This window comes from Camelus ferus, chromosome 18 (genome assembly GCF_009834535.1).
Source record: "Camelus ferus isolate YT-003-E chromosome 18, BCGSAC_Cfer_1.0, whole genome shotgun sequence".
Lineage (NCBI taxonomy): Eukaryota > Metazoa > Chordata > Mammalia > Artiodactyla > Camelidae > Camelus > Camelus ferus.
Window position 1 is genome coordinate 19,173,257 of NC_045713.1, and position 22,189 is coordinate 19,195,445.

General features: G+C 43.2%; 2 protein-coding genes and 1 long non-coding RNA gene across 6 annotated transcripts in view; 2 read left to right on the forward strand and 1 right to left on the reverse strand.

The window, feature by feature from the left end:
- Nucleotides 1–10,404, forward strand: CLN3 (CLN3 lysosomal/endosomal transmembrane protein, battenin). Of its 4 annotated transcripts, none has more exons than XM_006183063.3 (17): nucleotides 1–273; nucleotides 828–1,269; nucleotides 1,460–1,582; nucleotides 1,738–1,816; nucleotides 2,984–3,080; nucleotides 3,869–3,940; nucleotides 4,331–4,410; nucleotides 4,553–4,638; nucleotides 5,137–5,209; nucleotides 5,295–5,438; nucleotides 6,282–6,394; nucleotides 7,262–7,308; nucleotides 7,390–7,458; nucleotides 7,553–7,608; nucleotides 7,746–7,839; nucleotides 9,775–9,915; nucleotides 10,022–10,404. In XM_006183063.3, the coding sequence occupies exons 3-17, from the start codon at nucleotides 1,537–1,539 to the stop codon at nucleotides 10,139–10,141; spliced, it is 1,317 nt and encodes a 438-aa protein (XP_006183125.2). In that variant the 5' UTR covers nucleotides 1–273; nucleotides 828–1,269; nucleotides 1,460–1,536; the 3' UTR covers nucleotides 10,142–10,404. The 4 variants fall into 4 exon arrangements, with proteins under 4 accessions (XP_006183125.2, XP_032316428.1, XP_032316429.1 ...); XM_032460537.1 differs by having other exon boundaries at nucleotides 828–1,252; XM_032460538.1 differs by lacking the exons at nucleotides 1–273; nucleotides 828–1,269; nucleotides 1,460–1,582 and adding an exon at nucleotides 2,318–2,433.
- The window catches only part of LOC116657565, a 13,470-nt gene continuing 1,080 nt past the window's right edge, over nucleotides 9,800–22,189 (reverse strand). Inside the window, exon 3 of the long non-coding RNA XR_004312708.1 lies at nucleotides 9,800–9,810. This is a non-coding gene — a long non-coding RNA (uncharacterized LOC116657565). The remainder of the gene's footprint in view (nucleotides 9,811–22,189) is intronic.
- LOC102508125 (eukaryotic translation initiation factor 3 subunit C) overlaps nucleotides 19,687–22,189 on the forward strand; it is a 24,739-nt gene continuing 22,236 nt past the window's right edge. The window contains exons 1-5 of the mRNA XM_032460536.1: nucleotides 19,687–19,765; nucleotides 19,902–20,041; nucleotides 21,180–21,245; nucleotides 21,352–21,541; nucleotides 21,977–22,102. Coding sequence (XP_032316427.1) covers nucleotides 19,941–20,041; nucleotides 21,180–21,245; nucleotides 21,352–21,541; nucleotides 21,977–22,102 — 483 coding nt within the window. The 5' untranslated portion in view covers nucleotides 19,687–19,765; nucleotides 19,902–19,940. The remainder of the gene's footprint in view (nucleotides 19,766–19,901; nucleotides 20,042–21,179; nucleotides 21,246–21,351; nucleotides 21,542–21,976; nucleotides 22,103–22,189) is intronic.

Sequence of the window (22,189 nt, forward strand, 5' to 3'; positions counted from 1 at the left end):
ACCTTCCTTGAGTTCCTTGAAGGTGGAGGCCATGTATGACATGTTGTTGAATTTCTAGAGCCCTGCATGGGTAATAGGATCCCATTTTTCATTGGTTGAGTGACCCTGGAAACAGACAAAAGGGGGGCACATTTCAAACAGCAGTCTGAGGGACTGGTGGTGAGAAGGACCTGGGAGAGGTGGGCACCAACTGATGGAAGCCCACAGGAGAGATTAGCAGGCGAAGAACGTGATGAAGAAAATTCAGGATGCTGCTTTACCACGTAGAGAAAGGTAAGAGAATAACTGTTCCTTATTTGGGACTATGTGAAGTGACCTTGATCTACACCTCCTCTTCTGGTCCCCTCCCTGAGCCCCACTTTCCAAGTGTCCAATTAGAGGAACTAGATGAGAACACAGAATCAGAATCCTGGGCTTTTAGAATCACCTGGTCTAAGCATCCTTGATGCAGGCAGGAATCCTGCAGCAGCCAGCTCAGCCAGCAACCCAGCCTCTGGTGCTGTATTTCTTAATGCTGAAAGGGTCTCTAAGGTCACCTTTAGGGCTAACGTTGTATGATCATCAGTATCTTCTTGTTACTGTTTTCCCACCTGTAAAACCAGGATTGGACTACTTTGGTTCTAAGATAATTTGGGAAAGGGGATCTCCTAACCACCTCAGATAGTGCCAATAGGTAATTGATGAAATCTTTTTATTTTATTTATTTTTTAAACAATTTTTATTGATTTATAATAATTTTACAATTTTTTAACATTTTTTACTGATTTATAATAATTTTACAATGTTGTGATGAAATCTTTTTAGATGGGTGTTATCTTTATTTTCAGTTTCTAAAACAATCTAAAGGCAACAGATGGAAATAAGAACGACCTCAAGCTTGGCCGTCTTTGTTCCCAGTCAAGAAAGAGTCCGGTCTGAAAAGAGCAACCAGGTGGCCATATTTGTTTCTGGCAATCGTAAGTTGCAAGAGGAGCTAAAGACTCTCACAGCCATGATTAGTGCTGGCACAATACGGTCTCGGCCTTGGGCGCCGCTAACTAACGTCATGGCACTTTTTGCTGATCCCACCCACCCCAGTTTTAATCCAGGGGTTTCAGGGTTCTCCCGGCCTCTCCCTATCCCACGCTCCGAAGCTGGGAAGGCCTAAAGGGAAAACAGAGCGAAGACCCGGAAGTGGTGAGAACCTTCCTAACACGTGATGAGGGACCCACCGGTACAGTCACGTGACTCGCCATCCCAGGTGTACGGAATGGTGAGCTGCTCTTAAAGGTACAGGCTGCAGGGCCCCCTGCTCTAGAGGGAGCGGGGGCAGAGTCCGACGGGTGGGGCTTGTTGGGACTTGAGAGGGCGCGAGATGGAGCCCCGGGTTAGGGTGGTGGTGGCTTGGCGTGAGCGAGTGCAGCGGAGAAGCCGGAGCTAGGACTGGCAATGGGGCGTTGATCCTTCTCACCTGTCGCAGACCCTCATCAGCCCCATCGGAGCCAACTCGGAACTCTCACTGACTTTGGATCCCTCGGGAGATCTAAACTTGCTGCCATGGGAGGCTGTGCGGGCTCGCGGCGGCGCCTTTCGGATTCGGAGGGTGAGTATTCCGACCCACCCTCACGGGATTGACTACTGATGTCCCCGCATCCCACCTGACAGGCTCGGGAGCTGGTCGGCTCCGGGAGAACACCTATAGGGCCACTGCGCACCTGAGAGTGGGGTGGGGGTCATGCCCTCTTCTCTCCCTTCCAGGGGAGGACACCGACCCGGCACCTCGGCCCCCTCTGCTGGACCGGCAGGACGCCCATTGGAAGAACGCGGTGGGCTTCTGGTGAGTGGCTTGAAGAATTCAGCAGAAGTAAAAGTGGGGTGGGAAGAGGGAAGCGACAAGAGGAAGGAGGGAAGAGTTGAGCTTTGAAAAGGGAGCTGAATCCACAAAATATTTACAGAACCACTTGGTCTGCCCTGAAGCTGCGTGTAAAATTCCCAAATTTCATTCGTTCACTTACCACCTTCACCTTTTGGCTGGATTCTCATTTCACCTGTAGGGTTACTTCATGTTTTTACTCCCACCAACTCAGCCTTTAAATTTTTGAATACACACATTTTTAAAAAGAAAACTTTAAATCACTACTCCGGATGGAAAGCCAATATTTTCCCAATGCACATTTAAATAAATGCATCACTACCTTTTAAGTCATCCATCTACCTCCTAAAATCATTCAAATACTGACCCTTGGGAAATACTTCTGGCACTAACGTAAAACATCAAGGACTTGGGTAGCATACTGGGTTGGAAGTGAGGCTCCCTGTCTGAGCCTCAGTTTCTCAGCAGTAAAATGGGAAGAGCAGCAGTACTACTTCATAGACTTGTGAAGAGGACACATGAAATCCTGGTGCTGGGCCCAGTTCCCTTCTCATCACTGAGGGCAGCTCTGGGAGATGAGAGTAAGTGAACAAGGTCCTTCATGGATCATAAGGGGTATTATCTTGTTTTGATCCCTACAGCACTCTATGAGGTAGTCAGGAGAGAAATTTATATTCCCATTTTACACGTGAGTAGACTGAGGCCACTCAAGTAGGAAGTGGCAGACTTAGGACCTGAACATAGCCCTTTGGGTTTCAAGCCCCCAAGGTCTTTCTACTGTACCACAATCAGAGACAGTGGATCAGTGGATAAGAAATGTCCCAGGAACTGAATCATGGTGGGAGCTCAGAGGAGACGGTCATCAAGAATGACTTCCTTCTTTTCCCGGGAGAGGTCTCAGAAATTAGATGTGAACCCAAGTCTGTCATCCCAAACCCTGTATTTCTAACCCTAGCACTGAATGGAGATGGGGTCTGGTGACAGAGAAAAAAAGAGGCACAGGAAAGTAGGAGGTTTGGTGCTAGGACTGTGGATAGATTGTAGTGCTGAAAGGAGGTCATGATCTATTCTTTTATGTCAATTATATCTCAATAAAACTGGGTGGGGGGAAATCTGTCCTACTCACTCCAGGCTCCTTGGCCTCTGCAACAACTTCTCTTATGTGGTGATGCTCAGCGCTGCCCATGACATCCTTAGTCACCAGAGGGCACCTAGAAACCAGAGCCACGTAAGTGACCCTCCCCACCACCGCTACTATGTTTAGTCCCTATAGGAAGATGAGGGATTCACCCTGGGGCAGAGACCCACTTGAGAAACTCACGGAATGGGGTGCCCAAGGGGTGGGGCAAGAGGGCTACAGTTCCCAGTCTCCCAGCACTCAGAGCAGAAAGGGTCTTTAAGTATCAACTGGTACCAAGTGTATAAACTCATGTTGGCTGGGTGGGACTATGTTCTAAGGCAAGGTTTTTTAACCCTAGCACTGTTGACATTTTGAACTGGATAAATTCTTTTGTTGTGGGACTTTCCTGTTCATTGTAGGATATTTAGCAGCATCCCTGACCTCTACTCACTAGATGCCAATAACATATCCACCCCCCCCACACCGAGTTGTGACACTAAGAGTCTCCAGACATTGCCAGATATTCCCTGGAGGGTATAATCACCTCTAGTTGAGAACCTCTTATTGGAGAATGCAGGCCCAAGGGCAGCAACTGCCACGTTGCAGGTCCGGTAGTGAATTTGGTCCAAGATTAGATTTTTCTGGAAACTCAGATTTTTTCAATGAACGTTCCTGAGTGTGTTACCCAAATAAAGTCCATTTATGGGGCCATCTTTGGTGTGTGGACCATTAGTTTGAGACTTCTATGCAAACTTCTCCCTCCCCTTTGTTCACATAGAGAAACTGAGGTCCCAAGAGGCCAGTGCTAACCCGAGGCCATCCTTCAAGTTAAGGCAGAGCTGGGAATGTCTACCCTCCTGCCTCTCTGGGTGAAAGACTTTCTTCTCTCCCATCAGGTGGACCCAGATCCAACGCTCACCCCCCACAATAGCTCATCTCGATTTGACTGTAACTCTGTTTCCACAGCTGTGAGTACCCATCTGGTCCCCTCTTACCCTTACAAGTGGGGTCCTACCCGACTTGTACCTCCTCAGCACCCAGAGGGTAGTGTCATTATTCTAATAATTAAAGACTGCCATTTATTGAGCCCTTTCTGTGTGCAGCATGTATTAACTTACTTAATCCATATGACAGTACTGTGAGTTAGGCTCTATAATCATCCCCGTTTTCCAAATAAGGAAATTGAAGCTTAGGGAATGTGAGTACCTTGACAGCTAAGGAGTGGCAGACCTGGGACTGGAACCCAGATCTGTGTGACTTCAGAGCCTGTGTTTGTAGCAGGTCTAATTGGCTGGCCACTTGGTTGGGAGGGTTGGCCCTGGGACAGTCTGGGGTCTCACTCTGTTCTCTACTTCCAGGCGGTGCTCCTGGCGGACATCCTTCCCACCCTCATCATCAAATTTCTGGCTCCTCTTGGCCTTCATCTGCTGCCCTACAGGTCTGGGTCAGGGGGTGGGAGGAATTGTGGGTGAGATCTGGGAGTAGGGAGGCTGGGAGGGCAAAGGAGTGTGGCTGGAGGACTGGGGGGCTGAGAATGGAAGCTGACCTTCCCCTCCTTCCCCGGCAATAACTCCCTTCAGCCCCCGGGTTCTCACCAGTGGAATTTGTGCTGCTGGAAGCTTCATCCTGGTTGCCTTTTCTCACTCAGTGGGGACCAGCCTGTGTGGTGAGTGTGAGGTTTCGTGTCAGTTGAGGGGGCCAGAGGAACTGCACCAGAACATTTGTGGGGGTAGTCTCCCCAACTTCCCAGAGGAGAAGGGTTATTTTGTAACCCTCAGAAGCCTGCTAGGACAGTCACAATGGGAGACAGGAGATGAGGTCAGTTTTGAGCGGTAAGTGGAAGGGGGAGATGGGAGGAAATGGATGGATTAGATGGAGACTGAGATGAGCAAAGTCACCAAGACTCTGATGGAGGCCGAGGCATCAAGGATGAATTCTTGCTCCTGGTTTGATAACTGGGTGGATGAGGGTACCATTCCCTACAAGAGTTCATTCAGAGGAGGGGGTTGTTTCTACTTTAGTTCTGGAGCACAGCCTGTCCAAGGGATCTGTTTTTAGCCCATCTGTGCGGAGGCAGAGGAGGCCGTGTGGCCAGCTACGTTAGGGGATCGGGACTGTTGGGGGAAGGCTAGGGATGGCCACTGTTGTGCTTGTCGTCCTCCAGGTGTGGTCCTGGCTAGCATCTCTTCAGGTCTGGGAGAGGTCACCTTCCTCTCACTCACCGCCTTCTACCCCAGGTTAGTAGGCACAACAGGGAGTGAGGGGAGGGTGTCCCACTGCTGGCTTTGGTCCATCTTAGTGCACCCATGTTCTCCTTCTCAGGGCTGTGATCTCCTGGTGGTCCTCAGGTACTGGGGGAGCAGGGCTCCTGGGGGCGCTGTCCTACCTGGGCCTCACTCAGGCTGGCCTCTCCCCCCAGCACACCCTGCTGTCCATGCTGGGTATCCCCGCCCTGCTGCTGGCCAGGTAAGTGCCCCTGGGCTGGGAGGAAGAGGGATCCAAGGAGAGAGAACTTAATCGTGATCCCAGTCTTTGGATAACTATAGCCATGTTAGGAGGGGTTGTGGGTTCTGGACTCTTACAGGCCTGGGTTTGAGTTCCGGAGCTGCTACTGATTTGCTGTGTCATATGGGACAAGTTGCTTTACCTCTCTGATCCTGTTTTCCCATATTCAAATGGTGGTAGCTCGCCTTGCTTCCCTATGTGGCAGCATATGTGTGATGTGTGAAGCATTCAATACAGTGTGATTCCCAAGGTGATATAAGGGGGATGATGGTGGACTTTGTTAGTTTTGTGTGTATTTTCATGTATATTAGGGAAATTTTTTAATTAATCATTCAAATCCATGATTTCACAGATTACTGCTTAAGACAAGGCCATGTAGAAAAAGTGAACCAATTGAAAGGAAAATATTAAGTAAAAAATATTATGTCCAAGAAGAATGTGGATATGGCAAATACCATGAAGGCAAAACATAAGTGACTGAACTTGGGAAGTTCTGGCCTCACACAGAATGAACACATAATAGATGGTAGCTAAAGTGATTATTAGAATAATAATGACAAGAAAACAGGGCTGACTCGCTTGGCATGAGCCAGGACTCAGAAGGAGGCCCCAGGGGTTAGAAACAACAAGGAGATAAATTTCAGCTCCAGAGGAAGAGGCATTTTTTTCCCAGTTGGAGCTCTCCAGCCCAGGATGGGGTGTCTTGGAGGAGAGTACAGATGAGGGGGAGCTGCCCTGGGAGGGAGGGACCTTTGCAGCCTGACAGAAGCCCTTCAGTCTTATCTTCATTCTGCTCCCTCCTAGCTATTTCTTATTACTCACATCCCCTGGGCTCCAGGACCCCGGAGGGGAAGAAGAGGCAGATACGGCAGCCCGGCAGCCCCTGATAAACAGCGCAGCTGCAGAGTCAAAGCCAGGTAGGGACACAGGAGCCCCTGAAAGCGGCCACTTTCTTTCTTTCTGGGTTTTAGTCTTCCTCTCTACAGTGGACAGTCAGGAGGGGAAGTGGATGGGTGTGCTGGTTACAGTAAGAGCCAATCACATTCATCAATTCCAAAAATACTCATTGAGTACTTATGTTTTGTGCTCAGTATTCTAATCACTGGGATGCTGGGTGGGGGTGACTCAGATAAGGAAACGAGGCACATTTGTAAACAAATAAGTGAATCAGAAACATTGTTTTCACATGTTGATAAGCACTATGACAAATGGGGGAAGAAGAGGGGTTCCACTTAGAGAAGGTGGTCAGTAAAAGCCTTTTTGAAGCAGTGTCATTGGGTCGAAATATGAATGACAAAGAGTCAGCCCGTGGCTATTGGGGTGAACAGGTTCCAGGCAGAGGTGCTAAGTGCTAAGTGGTGGGAATGAGCTTGGATGTTCAAGAAACAGAAAGAAGGGGTCAGTGTGGCTGGGGTGGGTGTGTACTGCCATCAAACTGTACAAGAGCCGTGAAGAATTCTCATCTGGTTAATTTTTTTTTTTAATCATGGTAAAGCAAAAATACCATGAGGTTTACCAATTTAACCGTTAGAAAAATTTTTGTGTGGGTTTTTTTAGATTTATTTATTTATAATGATGGAGGTACTGGGGATTGAACCCAGGATCTTGTGCATGGTGCTCTACCACTGAGCCATACCCACCCCAGTGGCAGTTTAACCATTAAAACCCAGTGGCATATGTGCACCTACACTGATGTGTGGGCTGGTTGATTCTTGCACAGCAGCACCCCTTTTCTGAGTCAGTGTGCCACCCTCACCTGCCCTTCTCTCCCTGGTCCCCTGCAGGCTCCAGCTCACACCTCTCCCTTCAGGAAAGGTGGACTGTGTTCAAGGTACGGATGGTGGCTGTGGCATGTCCCCTGTGGCCAGTATTGGTCTCCGAGCCTTCCACTTATGTCTTCTGACTCTTCCAGGGCCTGCTGTGGTACATCGTCCCCTTGGTGCTGGTTTACTTTGCTGAGTACTTCATCAATCAGGGACTTGTGAGTGAGGGCTGCCTGGAAGGTTGTGGAAATAGTGATGGAGGTGGGGACCCACACATCCCCGTCCATCTCCCTTGTCTGGTCTTTGCTGCAGTTTGAACTCCTTTTCTTCCGGAACACATTCCTGAGTCATGCTCAGCAGTACCGCTGGTGAGAAGAGTGAGGTTGGGTGGGAGGACCAGCAGTGGGCTGGGAGGGTCCCTTAAGGATAAGGACCGGGGTTGGGAGGGGCTGCCCCGTTGAGTAGGCACCGGAGGGGCTTCCTTCTACTCCCTGTCCCATCTAAGGTACCAGATGCTGTACCAGGCTGGTGTCTTTGCCTCCCGCTCCTCTCTCCGTTGCTGTCGCATCCACCACACGTGGGCCCTGGCCTTGCTGCAGGTACTGAGCCCCTGACCCTCATTCCATGTCCACCTTGGCTCCCAGTTGGGTTGCTTCCCTCCTTCAGCAAGGAGTATTTATTGCAAACTGTCATGTTCTAAGCATGGAGAATGGAGGCCAGCAGGGATCTGTGTGAAATATGTGACCCCAGGAGCCAGGCAAACCTGGGTGCAAATCCCAGCTTCTGTACTCAGTAGCTGTGGGATTTAGGGCAGGTCCCTGAACTAATCTGAGCCTCAGTTTCCTCATCTATAAATTGGGCCTGGTTGTAAGAAATAGAGACAAGAAGAAAAATGAAAGAACAGGATTTTATATTGTATTTTAATCAGTTAGAAGCACATATTAATGATTTTTTTGTCCAAGCCATATGCAGAGAGATAAGCTTTCAAATAATGTTTCTAACAATAAGAAAACGTCCAGTTCTTATATTCTGGTTGGTTAAGTGCAATAGAATCAGTGACGTTGTAGTCAACAGGTTATTTATCTCAAGACTGGTGAGCAAATTGATGGCAAAAGTCACGTGAGTGATTAAGCTTTACGTGAACAAACACCATTCCTTACAACAACCTAACAAAAGAGTTTTACATAGCCAGCCTTCATGTTTCAAGGTCACATGTTCACAGCTTCTGAAGGTAACTATTAAAATAAACCTTCAACTCTTATGGGAAAGTCCTTTGCCCTTTTAAGTAATCTTAACTCAATTCTATGATAACAAAATACAGAATTAGTATAAATTATACTTTAATGTTATGTCAACAGCATACAGATACCCTCTAACTTTCTTCCTTATTTATCTAAGCAGTACTGCCAGCCTCCGAAGTGCCAAATTGCTGTGTCAACAATTCTTCACTCAGGGTTCTTCATTAGATGAAGTGTTAGATGATGGAGCTACCCTGAAACGTGTGGCTTGTGATTTTAGCTGTGATTTTAACCAAAGCTGCTTCATAGAATTAGCTGCTTATAATCATTTAATTCCGTTGTAGAAATTGTTTGTCCCAATGCTGAAAGCATCTGCAGTGTTTCTAGGGTCTCATTAGTATTACCAGGGTGTGTTCTTTTCAGTGCAGATCTCTGAGCCCACCTGAGACTTAATGAATTAGAACCGCTGAGGGTGGGGCCTATGTAGGTAACAGATCCACAGGTACTCTGTCTGTACATTAAACACATGGACCGCTGTGGTGACCTGCATGCTGCGGGGCAACTTTGTGTGCTCAGGACTGGGACAGTGGGATCCCCTGAAGGAATTGGGGCACAGAGGAAGGACCTACACCCTTGGGTGGGGTCAGTGAGGCTTCCTTAAAGGCGTGGGAACATGTAAACCATGGTTTCTCAACCTCGGCGTTACTGGCATTCTTTGTTGTGGGGCTGTCCTGGGCACTGTGGGACGCTGAGAAGCATCCCTGGCCCCTGCCTGCTAGATGCTGGTAGTACCCTCCCTCCCCCATTGTGACAACCAGGAACATCTCCAGACGTTGCCACGTGTCCCCTAGGCAGCAAAATCACGCCCAGTTGAGAACCTCTGGTCTCACCATAGCTTCAGTGTGGTAAAATAGGGGGAAACCTCTCTAATCAAGGGGCCCTTGGGAGGAGGAAAGAGATCACAGGAGGGAGAGTGACCCTGATCCAAGCTGAGCTGTGAATGGTGGTGCTAGGAGAGCCCAAGTGAGGGAAGGTGGAGAGCATTCCAGGCAGTGGGAGTGACATGAGCAAAGGGAGGAGAGGGAGAAGACCTCCGAGGTCTAGGATGCTAGGGCATGGTGGGGAGAAGGCCTACCCAGATCCCAGGGTCTGGTGGGCCAGCTGAGTGTTGGGGTTTGATCCAGGCCTGTCATCCTCTCCCTTATCAGCATCCCCCAGAACCGGGACCACTGGACGGTATGGCACCTCCCTTCCTCTGGTCCCAAGCTCAGTCCTCCCCTCCGCCTGCACCCACAGTGTGTCAACCTGGCCTTCCTGCTGGCAGACGTGTGGCTGAACTTCCTGCCGAGCATCTACCTCGTCTTCCTGATTATTCTGTATGAAGGGCTCCTGGGGGGCGCAGCCTACGTGAACACCTTCCACAACATTGCCCTGGAGGTCAGCACTGGACAGGCGAGGGCTGGGGGTGGGTGGCCTCTCTGCTTCAATCCGAGGCATGTGTGTCTAGGGCTGAAGCCTCACCCCTGCTCCCCACCCTCCCCAGACCAGAGATGAGCACCGGGAATTTGCCATGGCAACCGCCTGTATTTCCGACACCTTGGGGATCTCGCTGTCAGGGCTTTTAGCCCTGCCTCTGCATGACTTCCTCTGCCACCTCTCCTGATACTCTGGCTCCTTGGGACAGGACAAAGGACACACTGACCTGGGCCAACACTAACAGGTGGGCAGGTTGAACTGACCCCAGACACACAGCCCAGAACCCATCCAGGAGTTCTGCCCCTAGACATCCCTGCATGGTTGGGATGTAGAAAAGTGCTGAGGCCCCTTTGATGGGGGTGCAACAGTTTTCCCCCACTCCCAAGATGGTCCCTAGGAGTTTCCTCTTGGCATTATGCTCTTGGAATAAATGCATATTTTATCAATGGACTCTTGTGTCTTTTTTCTCTGTAAAAACTTTTTCTATTATAAAAGCAATATGCCCACTTTGGAATGTGTCCAGGATAGTGTGAAGAAAGCATTTCAGCTAATTCTGTCTAGTCTTTGAGGTTTTGTTTATTAATTAATTCACTCACTGTGTGGGACAATCTGTATACATTTTTCCCCAACATGTAAGTTTCCAAACCTACAGAGAAGTCAAAAGAACTTGCCCAGTGTGTAGTGGTGTACCACACCACCTGGGTTCTACAGTGAATGTTTTGCTATCGTTTCCTTGTCATGTATCCAACCTTCCATGCAAATCTATCCTTTAATTAGTTCAATTTGTTTTTGTGATGCATTTCAAAATAAGAGGCTGAGTGCAATATACCTCCCTCTAAATGCTTCAGCATGCACATTTAAAACTAGAGTCCACTCTTCTTTTACGGTCTTTTTTTTTTTTTTAATTGTTTTGTTTTTTAGGGAGAGAAGGAATTAGGTTTTTTTTTAAACGGAGATACTGGGGATTGAACCCAGGACCCCCTGCGTGCTAAGCACACACTCTACCACTGAGCTATACCCTTCCTCCCACAGTCCTTTTTTAAAGGTACAATTTATATACAGTAAAATACATAAAACATTATCTATTTTAAAGTAACTGAGATTGGCTTAGCAGTGTTTCCCGTAATTCACTGTTACCAAATATCTCTACCATATTTGCTATATCTGTGCATAACGGTACTCTTATTAATATTTCTCACTCAAGTAACTAACTTTTAATAATACTCAGTTATTTTAAAGAAAAATAATGTTACTATTGAAATCATGAGTTTGGAAAGCTAGTTAACATGTATTTTTCTACTACATGTTAAAATAAATACATAGCTACTGGCATGTGCACCAGAGGGCCTTTAAAGTACAGATTGCTGGGTTAATATCTAAAATATGTAAAGAAATCATACAACCCAATCGCAAAAAAAGCAGAAAATCCAATTTAAAAATGGGCAAAAGACTTGGAGAGATATTTCTCCAAATAAGATATATAAAAGGTCAACAGGTACTTGAAAAGATACTTCACGTCACTAATCATTAGGGAAATGCAAATCAAAACCAGAATGAGATCACCTTATCCTCTTAGAATGACCATCATCAAAAAGACCAGTAATAACAAATGCTGGCGAACCCTTGTGCGCTAGTGAGATTGTAAATTGGCACAGCCACTATGGAAAAAAGTATGAAAAATCTAAAAATATTAACAGTAGAATTACCACGAGATGCAGTAATTCCACTCAGGGACTATATCCAAAGGAAATGAAAATACTAACTTGAAAAGATATCTGCAACCCCCTTTGGCTGTTTACAATAGCCAAGACATGGAAATAACGCCAGTGTCCATTGATGGATGAATGGCTAAAGAAGTTGTGGCATATATATACAATGGAATATAATTCAGCCATTAAAAAACAAGGAAATCGTACCATTTACAACCACATGGATGGATCTTGAAGGCATTATGCTAAGTGAAATAAGCCAGACAGAGAAAGACAAATACTGTATGATTTCACTTATATGTAGAACTTTTTTAAAAACTCAGAAAAAGAGACCAGACTTGGGGTTACCAGAGGCAGAGAGTAGGGGGAAGGGAAATTGGAGGAAGGTGATCAAACAGTGCAAACTTCCAGTTACAAGTGTGTGCCAGGCGTGTAACGTACAACACAATGACTGTAGCTGACACTGCTGCACAATGTATAGCAGAACTGTTAAGAGACTAGGTCCTAAGAGTTCTCATCACAAGGAGAAAATTTTTTTCCTTTTTTTCTTTTTATTGTATCTATTAACTGAACTACAGTGATAATCATTTCACAATAAATCAAACCATCTTCTATATACCTTAAACTTATATAGTGATGTATGTCAACTATTTCTCAAAACTGGGGGAACATACAGATTTCTGGGTCCATACCCAGGTGCTCTGATGTGGAATTGTGGGCCAGGAACACATATTTCTATCATATCTCCAAGTGATACAAATACTGCTGTTCTCAGGACTATACTTTGAGAACCACTAAAATATGCTTTTCCTTAAAAAAAAATCTTTATGGGCCTCTTTTTTTTTCCTTTTTGTTTCAACCAACATGTGAATGTGTTGTTTTTCAGGCCAGGAACTTTTTTGCTGTGGATACAAAAATAGGTTTCATTTTGATGGGTGCATAACATTCCATCACAATGGCTTCTTACAATTTATTTAGTCATTCTATTAATGTTGGCCATTTAGCTTTTTTCCATTTATTATTATTATTATTAAAAATAACCCTTTGTGCTTCAGGTATTTTCTATACACAAGAGTATTTCTTTAGAATAAATTCTCAAAAATGAAATTTGTAGAAATGAGCATGTTTTTAGGTTGTTGATATGTCACCACATTGTTTTCTGAAAGATTTTTTGTTTTACCAGTTTACATGCTGTAGTTGTGTGTTTCACAATACCCTCTTCAGCATTGGCTATAACCATTCACTTAGCATATATTTTTAAGGTTCATCCATGTTGTAGCACTTTATTCTTTTTTATGGTTGAATATTATTCCACTATATGGATATGCAACATTTTCTTTATATATTCATCAATTGATGGACAGTTGGGTTATTTCCTTTTTTTTTTTTTTTTTTTTTGCTATTAGGAACAATGCTGCTATAAATATTTGTGTCAAGTTCTTGTGTGGACATATGTTTTCATTTCTCTTGGATAATACCTAGGAGTAGATTTGCTGGATCATTTGGTAATTCTACATTTAATCCTTGAGGAGCCACCAGGTTGTTTTCCAGAGTGTCTGTACCATTTCACATTCCACCAGCAGTGCATGGGAGTTCTAATCCTAAACCTCAATTGTACTTGGTGTTTTCCTATTTGATTTGTTTGGTTTTGGTTTTTATTTTATTTTAGCCATCAAGTGGGTGTGAAGTGGTAGTTCATTATGGTTTTGACTTGCATTTCCCTGATGGCTAATGATTTTGAGTATCTTTTCATGTGCTTATTGGCCATTTGGATTTCTTTCTAGAAAAATACCTATTCAGATCCTTTGCCCGGGTTTAAATTGGATTATTTAATTTTTAAGTTTTCAATCCAATTTTTAAAAATTGGATTATTCACCTTTTATTTTTTGAGTTACAAGAGTTCTTTATATATTCTAGATAAAGCCCTTTGTCAGATACATACTTTTCGAATATTTTCTCCCACTCCATGTATTGTCTTTTTTACTTTCTTGGTGGTGTCATTTGATGCACAAAAGTTTTTAATTTTTTTTCTTGTCAGAGTTCTTTTTTTTTTTAATTTTATCTTTTGTGTGTGTGTGTGTGTGTGTGGGATGAGGTAATCAGGTTTATTTATTTATTATTATTTTTTTTATGGAGGTACTGGGGATTGACCCCAAGACCTCATGCATGCTAGGCACGCACTCTACCCCTAAACTACACCCTCCGCCCAAAAAGTTTTTAATTTTGATGAAGTCCAATTTATTTTTTCTTTGGTTATTTGTGCTTTTGGTGACATATCTATGAAACCATTGCCAAATCAAGGTCATGAAAAATTACTGTCTTCTTCTAAGAGTTATATACTTTTGGTCCATTTTAAGGTGTGTTTTGTTTGCATGTGATGTGAGGTAGGGGTCGATACAGAAAAGAGTTAACATAGCAGGCCTACACTGCTAACTTTGTAAAATCCTGCTTGCAAGAATGGTCCTCGGCTGGAGTTCAAGAATTTAGATTTCAAGATATTTCCCACCATTAACTGATAAGAGCTACTGGTGCTGCCTAAACTGTTCTTATAAACAATATGATTTATGCTGAACACCTGCTTTCCTTCTGAGACTCTAGAGTTTGGGTATATACTAGCTAGAGTGCCTAGGTGACCCGTCCCAATAACAGCCCTGGCACTGAGTTGCTAACAAACTTCCCTAGCTGGCAACATTTCATATGTGTTGTCACAATTCATGACTGGGGAAATTTTAAAAATTTTTAGATTTTATTTTGTATTAAATAAATTAAATAAATTAAATTTTGATTTACAATGTTAGTTTCAGGTGTACAGCAAAGCGATTCAGTTATACATACACATACATATATATACATGTATTTTCAGATTCTTTTCCATTATAACTTTTTACAAGAAATTGAATATAGTTCCCTGTGCTATGCAGTAGGCCCTTGCTGTTTATCTGTTTTATACATAGTAGTATGTATAGTAGTATACACTACTACTATAGTGTGTATCTGTTAATAGATAATTTTAAATTCACAGTAGAGTTGCAAAAAGTAGCATGCAGAGTTTCTATATACATTTCAATTTACACTAACAACTTACCTAACTACATAATATTTACCAAACCATAGAAATCATATTAAAGAAATTAACATTGATGCAATACTATTAACTAAAATACATAATTTATATGGATTTCATCTTTTTTTTTTTACTATTGTCCTTTTCTGTTTCAGGATCCTTTATATATATATATATTTTTTTTTAATTGAAGTATAGTCAGTTTACAATGTTGTGTTAATTTCTGGTGTACAGCACAATACTTCAATCATACAGGAACATACATATATTCGCTTTCATATTCTCTTTCACCATAAATTACTAGAAGATATTGAATATAGTTCCCTGTGCTTTACAATATAAACTTGTTGTTCATCCATGATTGGGGGAATTAAATACATCCTATGTGACCCCACTAGGAGAGGAACCTTAAGAGGCTGTGTCTGGCTTCTCCCAGACTTCACCCCCATGCACCTTCTTTTCCCCTTTGCTTATTTTGCTTCATTTCCTTCCACTGTAATAAGCCATAGTCACGAATATGATTATGTGCTGAGTTTTGTTAGTCTTTACAGCAAATAATTGAAACTGGGTGTGGTCCTAGGAACCACCCCCGCCTCAGCTCAGAACTTCATTCTTATGCATGTGAATATCCACTTGTCTCAACACTATTTGCTGAAAAGACTTTCCTTACTGATTTGTTTTGGTATCTTGCTGAAAATCAGTTGACTGTAAATGTTGGGGCTTATTTCTAGCCTCTCACTTTGATACCACTGATTTATGTTTATTCTTATGCCAGTACAACACTGTCTTGTTTACTAGTCTTTTTTGAAATTGGGAAGTGTAAATCTTCTAGCTTCATTCTTTTTTGAGGTTGTTTTATGAATTTTAAGACAAGCTTGTCAATTTCTTCAACTAAGCCAGTTGTGAGTTTGATAAGGATTGCACTAAATCTGTAGATCAATTTGAGAAGTATTGCCATCTTAACAATATTATCTCTTCTTATCCATGAACATGGGAGATCTTCCTACTTATTTAGATCTTCTTTACTTTTTTTCAAAAATGCTTTGTAGTTTTCAGGGGGAGGGTGGATGCCTAGCAGACATGAGGTCCTGGGTTCAATTCCCAGTACCTCCATTTAAAAATAAATAAATGAACAAATAAATAAACCTAATTACCTCCCACTCTTTAAAAAAAATGTATAAGGAGAAAGGATATAGCTCAAGTGGTAGAGTGCATGCTTAGCATACACAAGGTCCTGGGTTCAATCCTCAGCACCCCCTCTAAAAATAAAACAAATCAGTAAACCTAATAACCCCCCCCACTTTTTTAAATAAATTTTAAAATGCGTATATAAAACAAAAATGCTTTGTAGTTTTTAGAGTACACATTTTACACCACTTTTGTTAAATTTATTTGTAAGTATTTCATTCTTTTTGGTGCTTTTGTATATAGAATTATTTTTCTAATTCCATTTTGGATTGTTCATTACAAGTGTATAGAAATGGAATTGAGTTATGTCTGTTGATCTTTTATCCTCCAACCTTGCTGGACTTGTTAGCTCAGATACCTTTTTTTGTAGATTCCTTAGGATTTTCTATATACAAGATTATGTCCTCTGCAAACGTTTCTAATCCAGATTCCTTTTACTTCACTTTATGGCCTAATTGTCCTGGCTAGAACCTCCAGTACAATATTGACTAGAAATGGCAACAATAGACATTGTCATGTTGTTCCTGATCTTAGGGAAAAAGGTATCTGTCTTTCATCATTAAGTATGATATTACCTGTGGATTTTTGGTGGATGCCCTTTAACATATTGAGGAAATTCCCTTCTATTCCCAGTTTGTTAAGTGTTCTGATTGTGAAGGGGTTTTGGATGTTGTCAAAACATTGGTTTTTTTTTACATCTATTGGGATGATGATATGGTTTTTATCCTTTATTCTATTGATATGGTATATTATGTTAATTCATTTTCATATGTTAAACTGACTTTGCACTCATGATAAATCCTACTTGGTTATGGTTTATGTATTAGATTTTCTAGTATTTTGTTGAGGATTTTTATGTCTATATTCATAAGGGAAATTGTCCTGTAATTTTCTTTTCTTGCGTCATTTTTGTCTGATTTTGGTATCAGGGCAATGTGAACCTCATAGAATGAGTTGGGAAGTGTTTTCTCTTCTATAAAAAAAGAAAAGTTTTTGAAAAACTAGTGTTAGTTCTTTAAATATTGGTAGAATTAACTAGTGAAGCCATCTGGATCTGGGCTTTTCTCTGTGGTAGTTTTTGCTTCATGTGGTTTTTAAGTACTTGAAATGTGGCTAGTATGACTGAGAAACTGAACTTTCAATTTTATTTAATATAAATTAGTTAAGTTAAATATAATAAGCCACAGATGGCTGTTGTTTCCTCTATTAGACAGAACAGATCTTGAGCAGCGGTACTCAAGGCAGTGGTACTGCCCCCTGTGGTCATTTTGGAAGTTTGTGGAGTTTTGAATCTCACTGTAGATGGGGCAGAGCCCGTTAGCAGGTGAAGGCCAAGCAAGCCTGCTACGCACAGCGTGGTCCTGCGTGAAGAGTAATTTTTACATCTGAGTGGCTTTTCAATGTCCCTTATATATTCATTTGTATCATTTACATTTTGCAATCATGTACATGTATATTTTAAAATAAAGAGAGATGATCACATGAAAGAGCCTGGAACATGGTAGCTGCTTTAAAGATATTTGTAGGTGTAACTTGTTCATCAAGACCTCCATTTATCTAGGATATCCTAAGTGTATTTAAATTTTTTCTTAAAAAAAAAAAGAGCCATAGCAAAATATGGTATGTGGTATCATATTAAGTTTTCATAATGCTTGGTGGATGGGGAGTACATAGATGTTCATTAGAATAGTCTTTATTCTTGACACTATGTTTGAAATATTTCATGAGAAAAAATAAAATGTAAGGGGGAGAGGGTATAGCTCAGTGGTAGAGTGCATGCTTAGTATGCACGAGGTCCTGGATTCAATCCCCAGTACCTGCATTAAAATAAATAAGTAAGTAAATAAACCTAATTACCTCCCCCAACAAACAATAAATAATTAAATAAATATTTTTAAAAATAAAATAAAATTTCAGAGACCTGCTAGGTAGTGACAGGAGGGGGATACAAGAAGGGAGTTTGGGTGGGTAGTTCTGGTCATGTTTTGTTTCTTGATGTAGGCATAAAGTTGTGCTCGCTTTGCGGAAACTCATCAAGCTGTGCACTTATGATCTGTCATTTATCTGAATCTATGTTACAGTTCAATAAGAAGTTTACTAAAAAAGCCCCCTCTCTGTTAAATCGAAATTTTTCATAATGACTTAGTAAGGGATTAGTAAAAAATAGAGAGTTCGGATATGATTTTTCCTTTGCAAATGATCAGGGGCTTGGGAGTAACGAGAAACCACTCTAAAATCAGTAGCTTTACTGTAGTCTGAATTTGCATTTCTTCATCTTCAGTGACAATGATCTTCAAATCACTCAACCTCCTTTACCCTTTACTTAAGTTCCCTTGCCAATTTCAATGCCTTCCATTTCTGTTTTGGGAGGTGAAGAGGTTGATGCAAGCATCAAGTGGATTTGTGGGGAGAGAAGGAGAGAGAGAGGAAAGGGGAGAGAAAGAGAGACAGAGAGAAAAAGGGGGGCAGGGTGGAAGGAGAACAGGCTAGGATGTTTGGAAAGGCCCTGTCACATTCAACCCCTATATGCCAGCTGCTGAATGTGCCCTGAGCTTTCCTGTCTGTAAGATTTTGTTCATAATGTTTCCTCTACCTAAAGAGGCCTCCTTCTTTCCCCTGAGTCTGCTAAGTACCACTTTTCTTTCAGGGGAGCATTGTACCTCCAGTGTTAACTAGTACCAGACACACAGCAAATGCTGAATGAATGAAACCACCTTTAAAAATGTAAAACAGTCCTTGCTAAAACTCCTGTTGATTGCTTCTCCAACCCACCTGAATTTAAATCTATAGGCCAACAAGGACCTACATGATCTAGCATTATCCACTTCCATACTGTTAATACATTGCTCACTTCTCTGATAGCACACTGGCCTTCTCTTTATTCCTAGAACCTGGCCAAGCTCATTTCCACCTCAGGGCCTTTGCACTTGCTGCGCCCCCTTCCCTTGAAGAGTTTGAAATGCTCTTTCCCTAGATAAACTTCTGCATGGTTCCCTCCTTCCTGTCATTTGGATCTCAGCTCAATTGTCACCTCTTCAGAGAGGCCCTGATCTCCTATCCAAAATTGTCTTCCCATCTAACCAGACTCATTGATATCTTTATGGTGTTTTTTAGTTACTATCTGGAATTATCTTTATTTGCTGACTTGTTAATTATGCTACTTCACTAGAATGTGAGTTCCTTGTGAAATCAGGGACCTTTTCTATTTTGTTCACTTCTGTGTTCAGTGCCTAAAACATTGCTGGTTCATAATAAATTATCAGTCAATAAGCATTCGTATAATAATGAATACAAGCTAATATTTATTATATTCTTATTTTGTACGAGGCACTGTCCTAAATACGAAGTCACTTAATTCTCATAACACCCTATGAAGTAGGTCCTATTATGGTTCTTACTTGGGGAGACTGAATCACAATGAGGTTAGGAAATCTGCCTAGGTTCACACACTAGTAAGTGGTGGAGCTGGGATTTGAATACAAAGTCCGATTCGAAGTTTGCTCTAAGCCTAGCTCCAAAACCTTGCAGCTCATCAGCGTCATGTGGGTGCTTTAAAAACGTAAACTCGTGGACCTGAGATTCTGATTCCACAGGTGAGGGATGAGGTTGCCTGTCTGTACGCAATAAAACACGACAGCAAAGCACTGTCAGATCCTGCAACCTCGAAGCCACGTCCTTCCTGCCAAGGTTACTTCAGGCCTGCCCCGCCCCCTGCGTGACGCGAGGGCCTCTGGGAGTTGTAGTCGTCCAGTGTAGTTCGTCAGCGCCTCCCGGAAGTGACGCAAGGATCCCGCCTTCTTTCCGCGTTTCCGCTGTTTCGGCTGCGCAGTGTGAGTCGCGAGCTCAGCTGGTAAGTACTTCTTGAGCCTCGTGTTTCGAGAAGGGGGACCCCCGGTTGGGGTACGTGCGGTGACGGCGAGACCTGGGGTCAGGGGTGGCGGCCCTGGCCCCTTCTCGCGGCCCGTGACTCTCTGGCTCTCCCGTAGGTCCGGCCGCGCCCGCCGCAGCCTCTGAGCGCTGTCGCCATGTCGCGGTTTTTTACCACCGGTTCGGACAGTGAGTCCGAGTCGTCCCTGTCTGGGGAGGAGCTCGTCACCAAACCCGTCGGGGGTAACTACGGCAAACAGTGAGTGAAGGCCTGTGCCATGGGGACCACTCGTGGGTGCAGGTTTCGGCAGGCTGCGGAAGGCCGTGTGTATGGGAGGGTAATAGAGGTGAGGTAGCGAGAGCGGATTTTAGGCATGATGAGAGTTTGAGGGACTGAAGCAGTGTTGGTGGGACAACCAGAACGCTTAGGGTCCTGTGATTTGTAGGAATCTACCCACTAGGCGAAGGATAGAGTCACAGAGAAGAGGTTTCCCACTGGCTGGGTCTGTTGCATCAGCTTCCTAACTGACCCCCGTGTCCACAGCCTCTGAAACACCCCACTTTCCACAACCCTTCTTGGCTTTGGATTCCAAAAATCATAGTTGTTCATACCACCAAGAAATCCTCAATGGCCTCTCCCTGTTTACAAAGAGAAACCCCAAATACTCGCTTGATATCTGGGAGCTCCTTGATGTGGCTCTGAACCCCAGCCACCTGGCACTGCAGACAGGTTCTTAAACCTCTATTAGTATCTTAAAGATGAAAAAAAAAAAAGATGTATACACAGATGTATATCCACATGAATATGATTTCATATCTCTACCACAAGTGGAAAACCAACATCATTTGCTATAGAATAAATAATTTGAAAAATTAAAAAGAGAGAAAAAGATTGTTACCAGCCGAATGCTGTCTGGTCTCTAATTATTAAGGAAAAATACTAAAAATGGAGATGTTAAAGCCACTGAGGCTCTTTCCTTGCCCTTGTCCTCTCACACTCTAGGAAACATTGCTTTCTAGGACCTAGTTCAGGTACCATCTTTTCCATTCATTCTAGCTTAAGTACCCTTTTCCGCAACTTCTTTTAGTAATTCTTAGTGACATGTATCTTCACATAGTTAATTTTCTGACACAGTAAATAAGCCCTTTTATTTGTTTCTATTGGAGAGGATGGAGATGGCCATTTTTGTATGTGTTACAACATTTGACAAAAGGCCTTAAAGGAGGCTTAGAAGATTGAGTTCTTTGTGAAGAGGAAGAATAAAACAGGATGTGTGTGGTCAGAATAGGCCTGAGTTACTCAGTTCTACCTGTCGCATCTGAGAAGAGAAATGGAGATCATCTGGAAAGACTGGAACTAGGAAGGGAGGCTAATGGCTTCTGTTCCTTCCAAACAGGCCATTGTTGCTGAGTGAGGATGAAGAAGATACCAAGAGAGTTGTCCGAAGTGCCAAGGATAAGAGGTGAGGCCATGGGGAGGCTGGGTGATGAGGAGTCTCTGGAGCAGTGGTGGGTTTTCTGGTTGGTGATGGTGGACATGTCCAACGTGGTATTGGGCTCTCAAACTAGGTTTGAGGAGCTGACCAACCTTATCCGGACCATTCGTAATGCCATGAAGATTCGGGATGTCACCAAGTGCCTAGAAGAGTTTGAGCTCCTGGGAAAAGCATATGGGAAGGCTAAGAGCATTGTGGACAAGGAAGGTGTCCCCCGGTTCTATATCCGAATCCTGGCTGACCTGGAGGACTATCTTAATGAGGTGTGATTCCTATGGGGGTGGGAGGGTGCAGAAGGGGATTGTGGACCTGAGGACTTCTCCTAACCCACACCTGGAGATCATGTCTCTTCTGAGTCGTTTGTTTGCCAGATATTCAGTATTTCCCAGAACATGAGAAGTAGGGAGTGAAGCAAGGAGGGGGGCTTATTTTATGCTAAGAATTTTAACTGTACCTTTTTTGGTATTACCTCTTGTTACTCATATTACCTCTTATAAATTTTTTTATTATCTCTTGCCTCAAAAGTGGTTTTGTACTTTTCCCAATGGCACATAAATAATGGATCTTTTAACAGTAAGTTAACAGGTGTAGTTAGAAAGTAGTCAGATGGTGTACAGATAGCAAGACTCTGAAGTTGTAGGGAATGCTACGTAGTCTCAGATCTCTGTTCCCCCTTTTTTTCCTATTCTTTTCTTCAGCTATGGGAAGATAAGGAAGGGAAGAAGAAGATGAACAAGAACAATGCCAAGGCCCTGAGCACCCTGCGCCAGAAGATCCGAAAATACAACCGAGATTTTGAGTCACATATTACGAATTACAAGCAGGTAGGGTGCTAGGAGGAGAGTTTTTGAAGTGTGGGAACAATGACCCCATGACTGAGACAAAAAAACATTTGCAGATGGGAGGTGTGA

Coding starts and splice junctions, on each gene's coding strand:
- CLN3 (XM_006183063.3), top strand. CDS start 1,537: ATGGGAGGCTGTGCGGGCTCGCGGCGGCGCCTTTCGGATTCGGAGG. Junction 3,941..4,330: donor GTAACTCTGTTTCCACAGCT/GTGAGTACCCAT, acceptor CTCTACTTCCAG/GCGGTGCTCCTGGCGGACAT. Junction 4,639..5,136: donor AGTGGGGACCAGCCTGTGTG/GTGAGTGTGAGG, acceptor GTCGTCCTCCAG/GTGTGGTCCTGGCTAGCATC.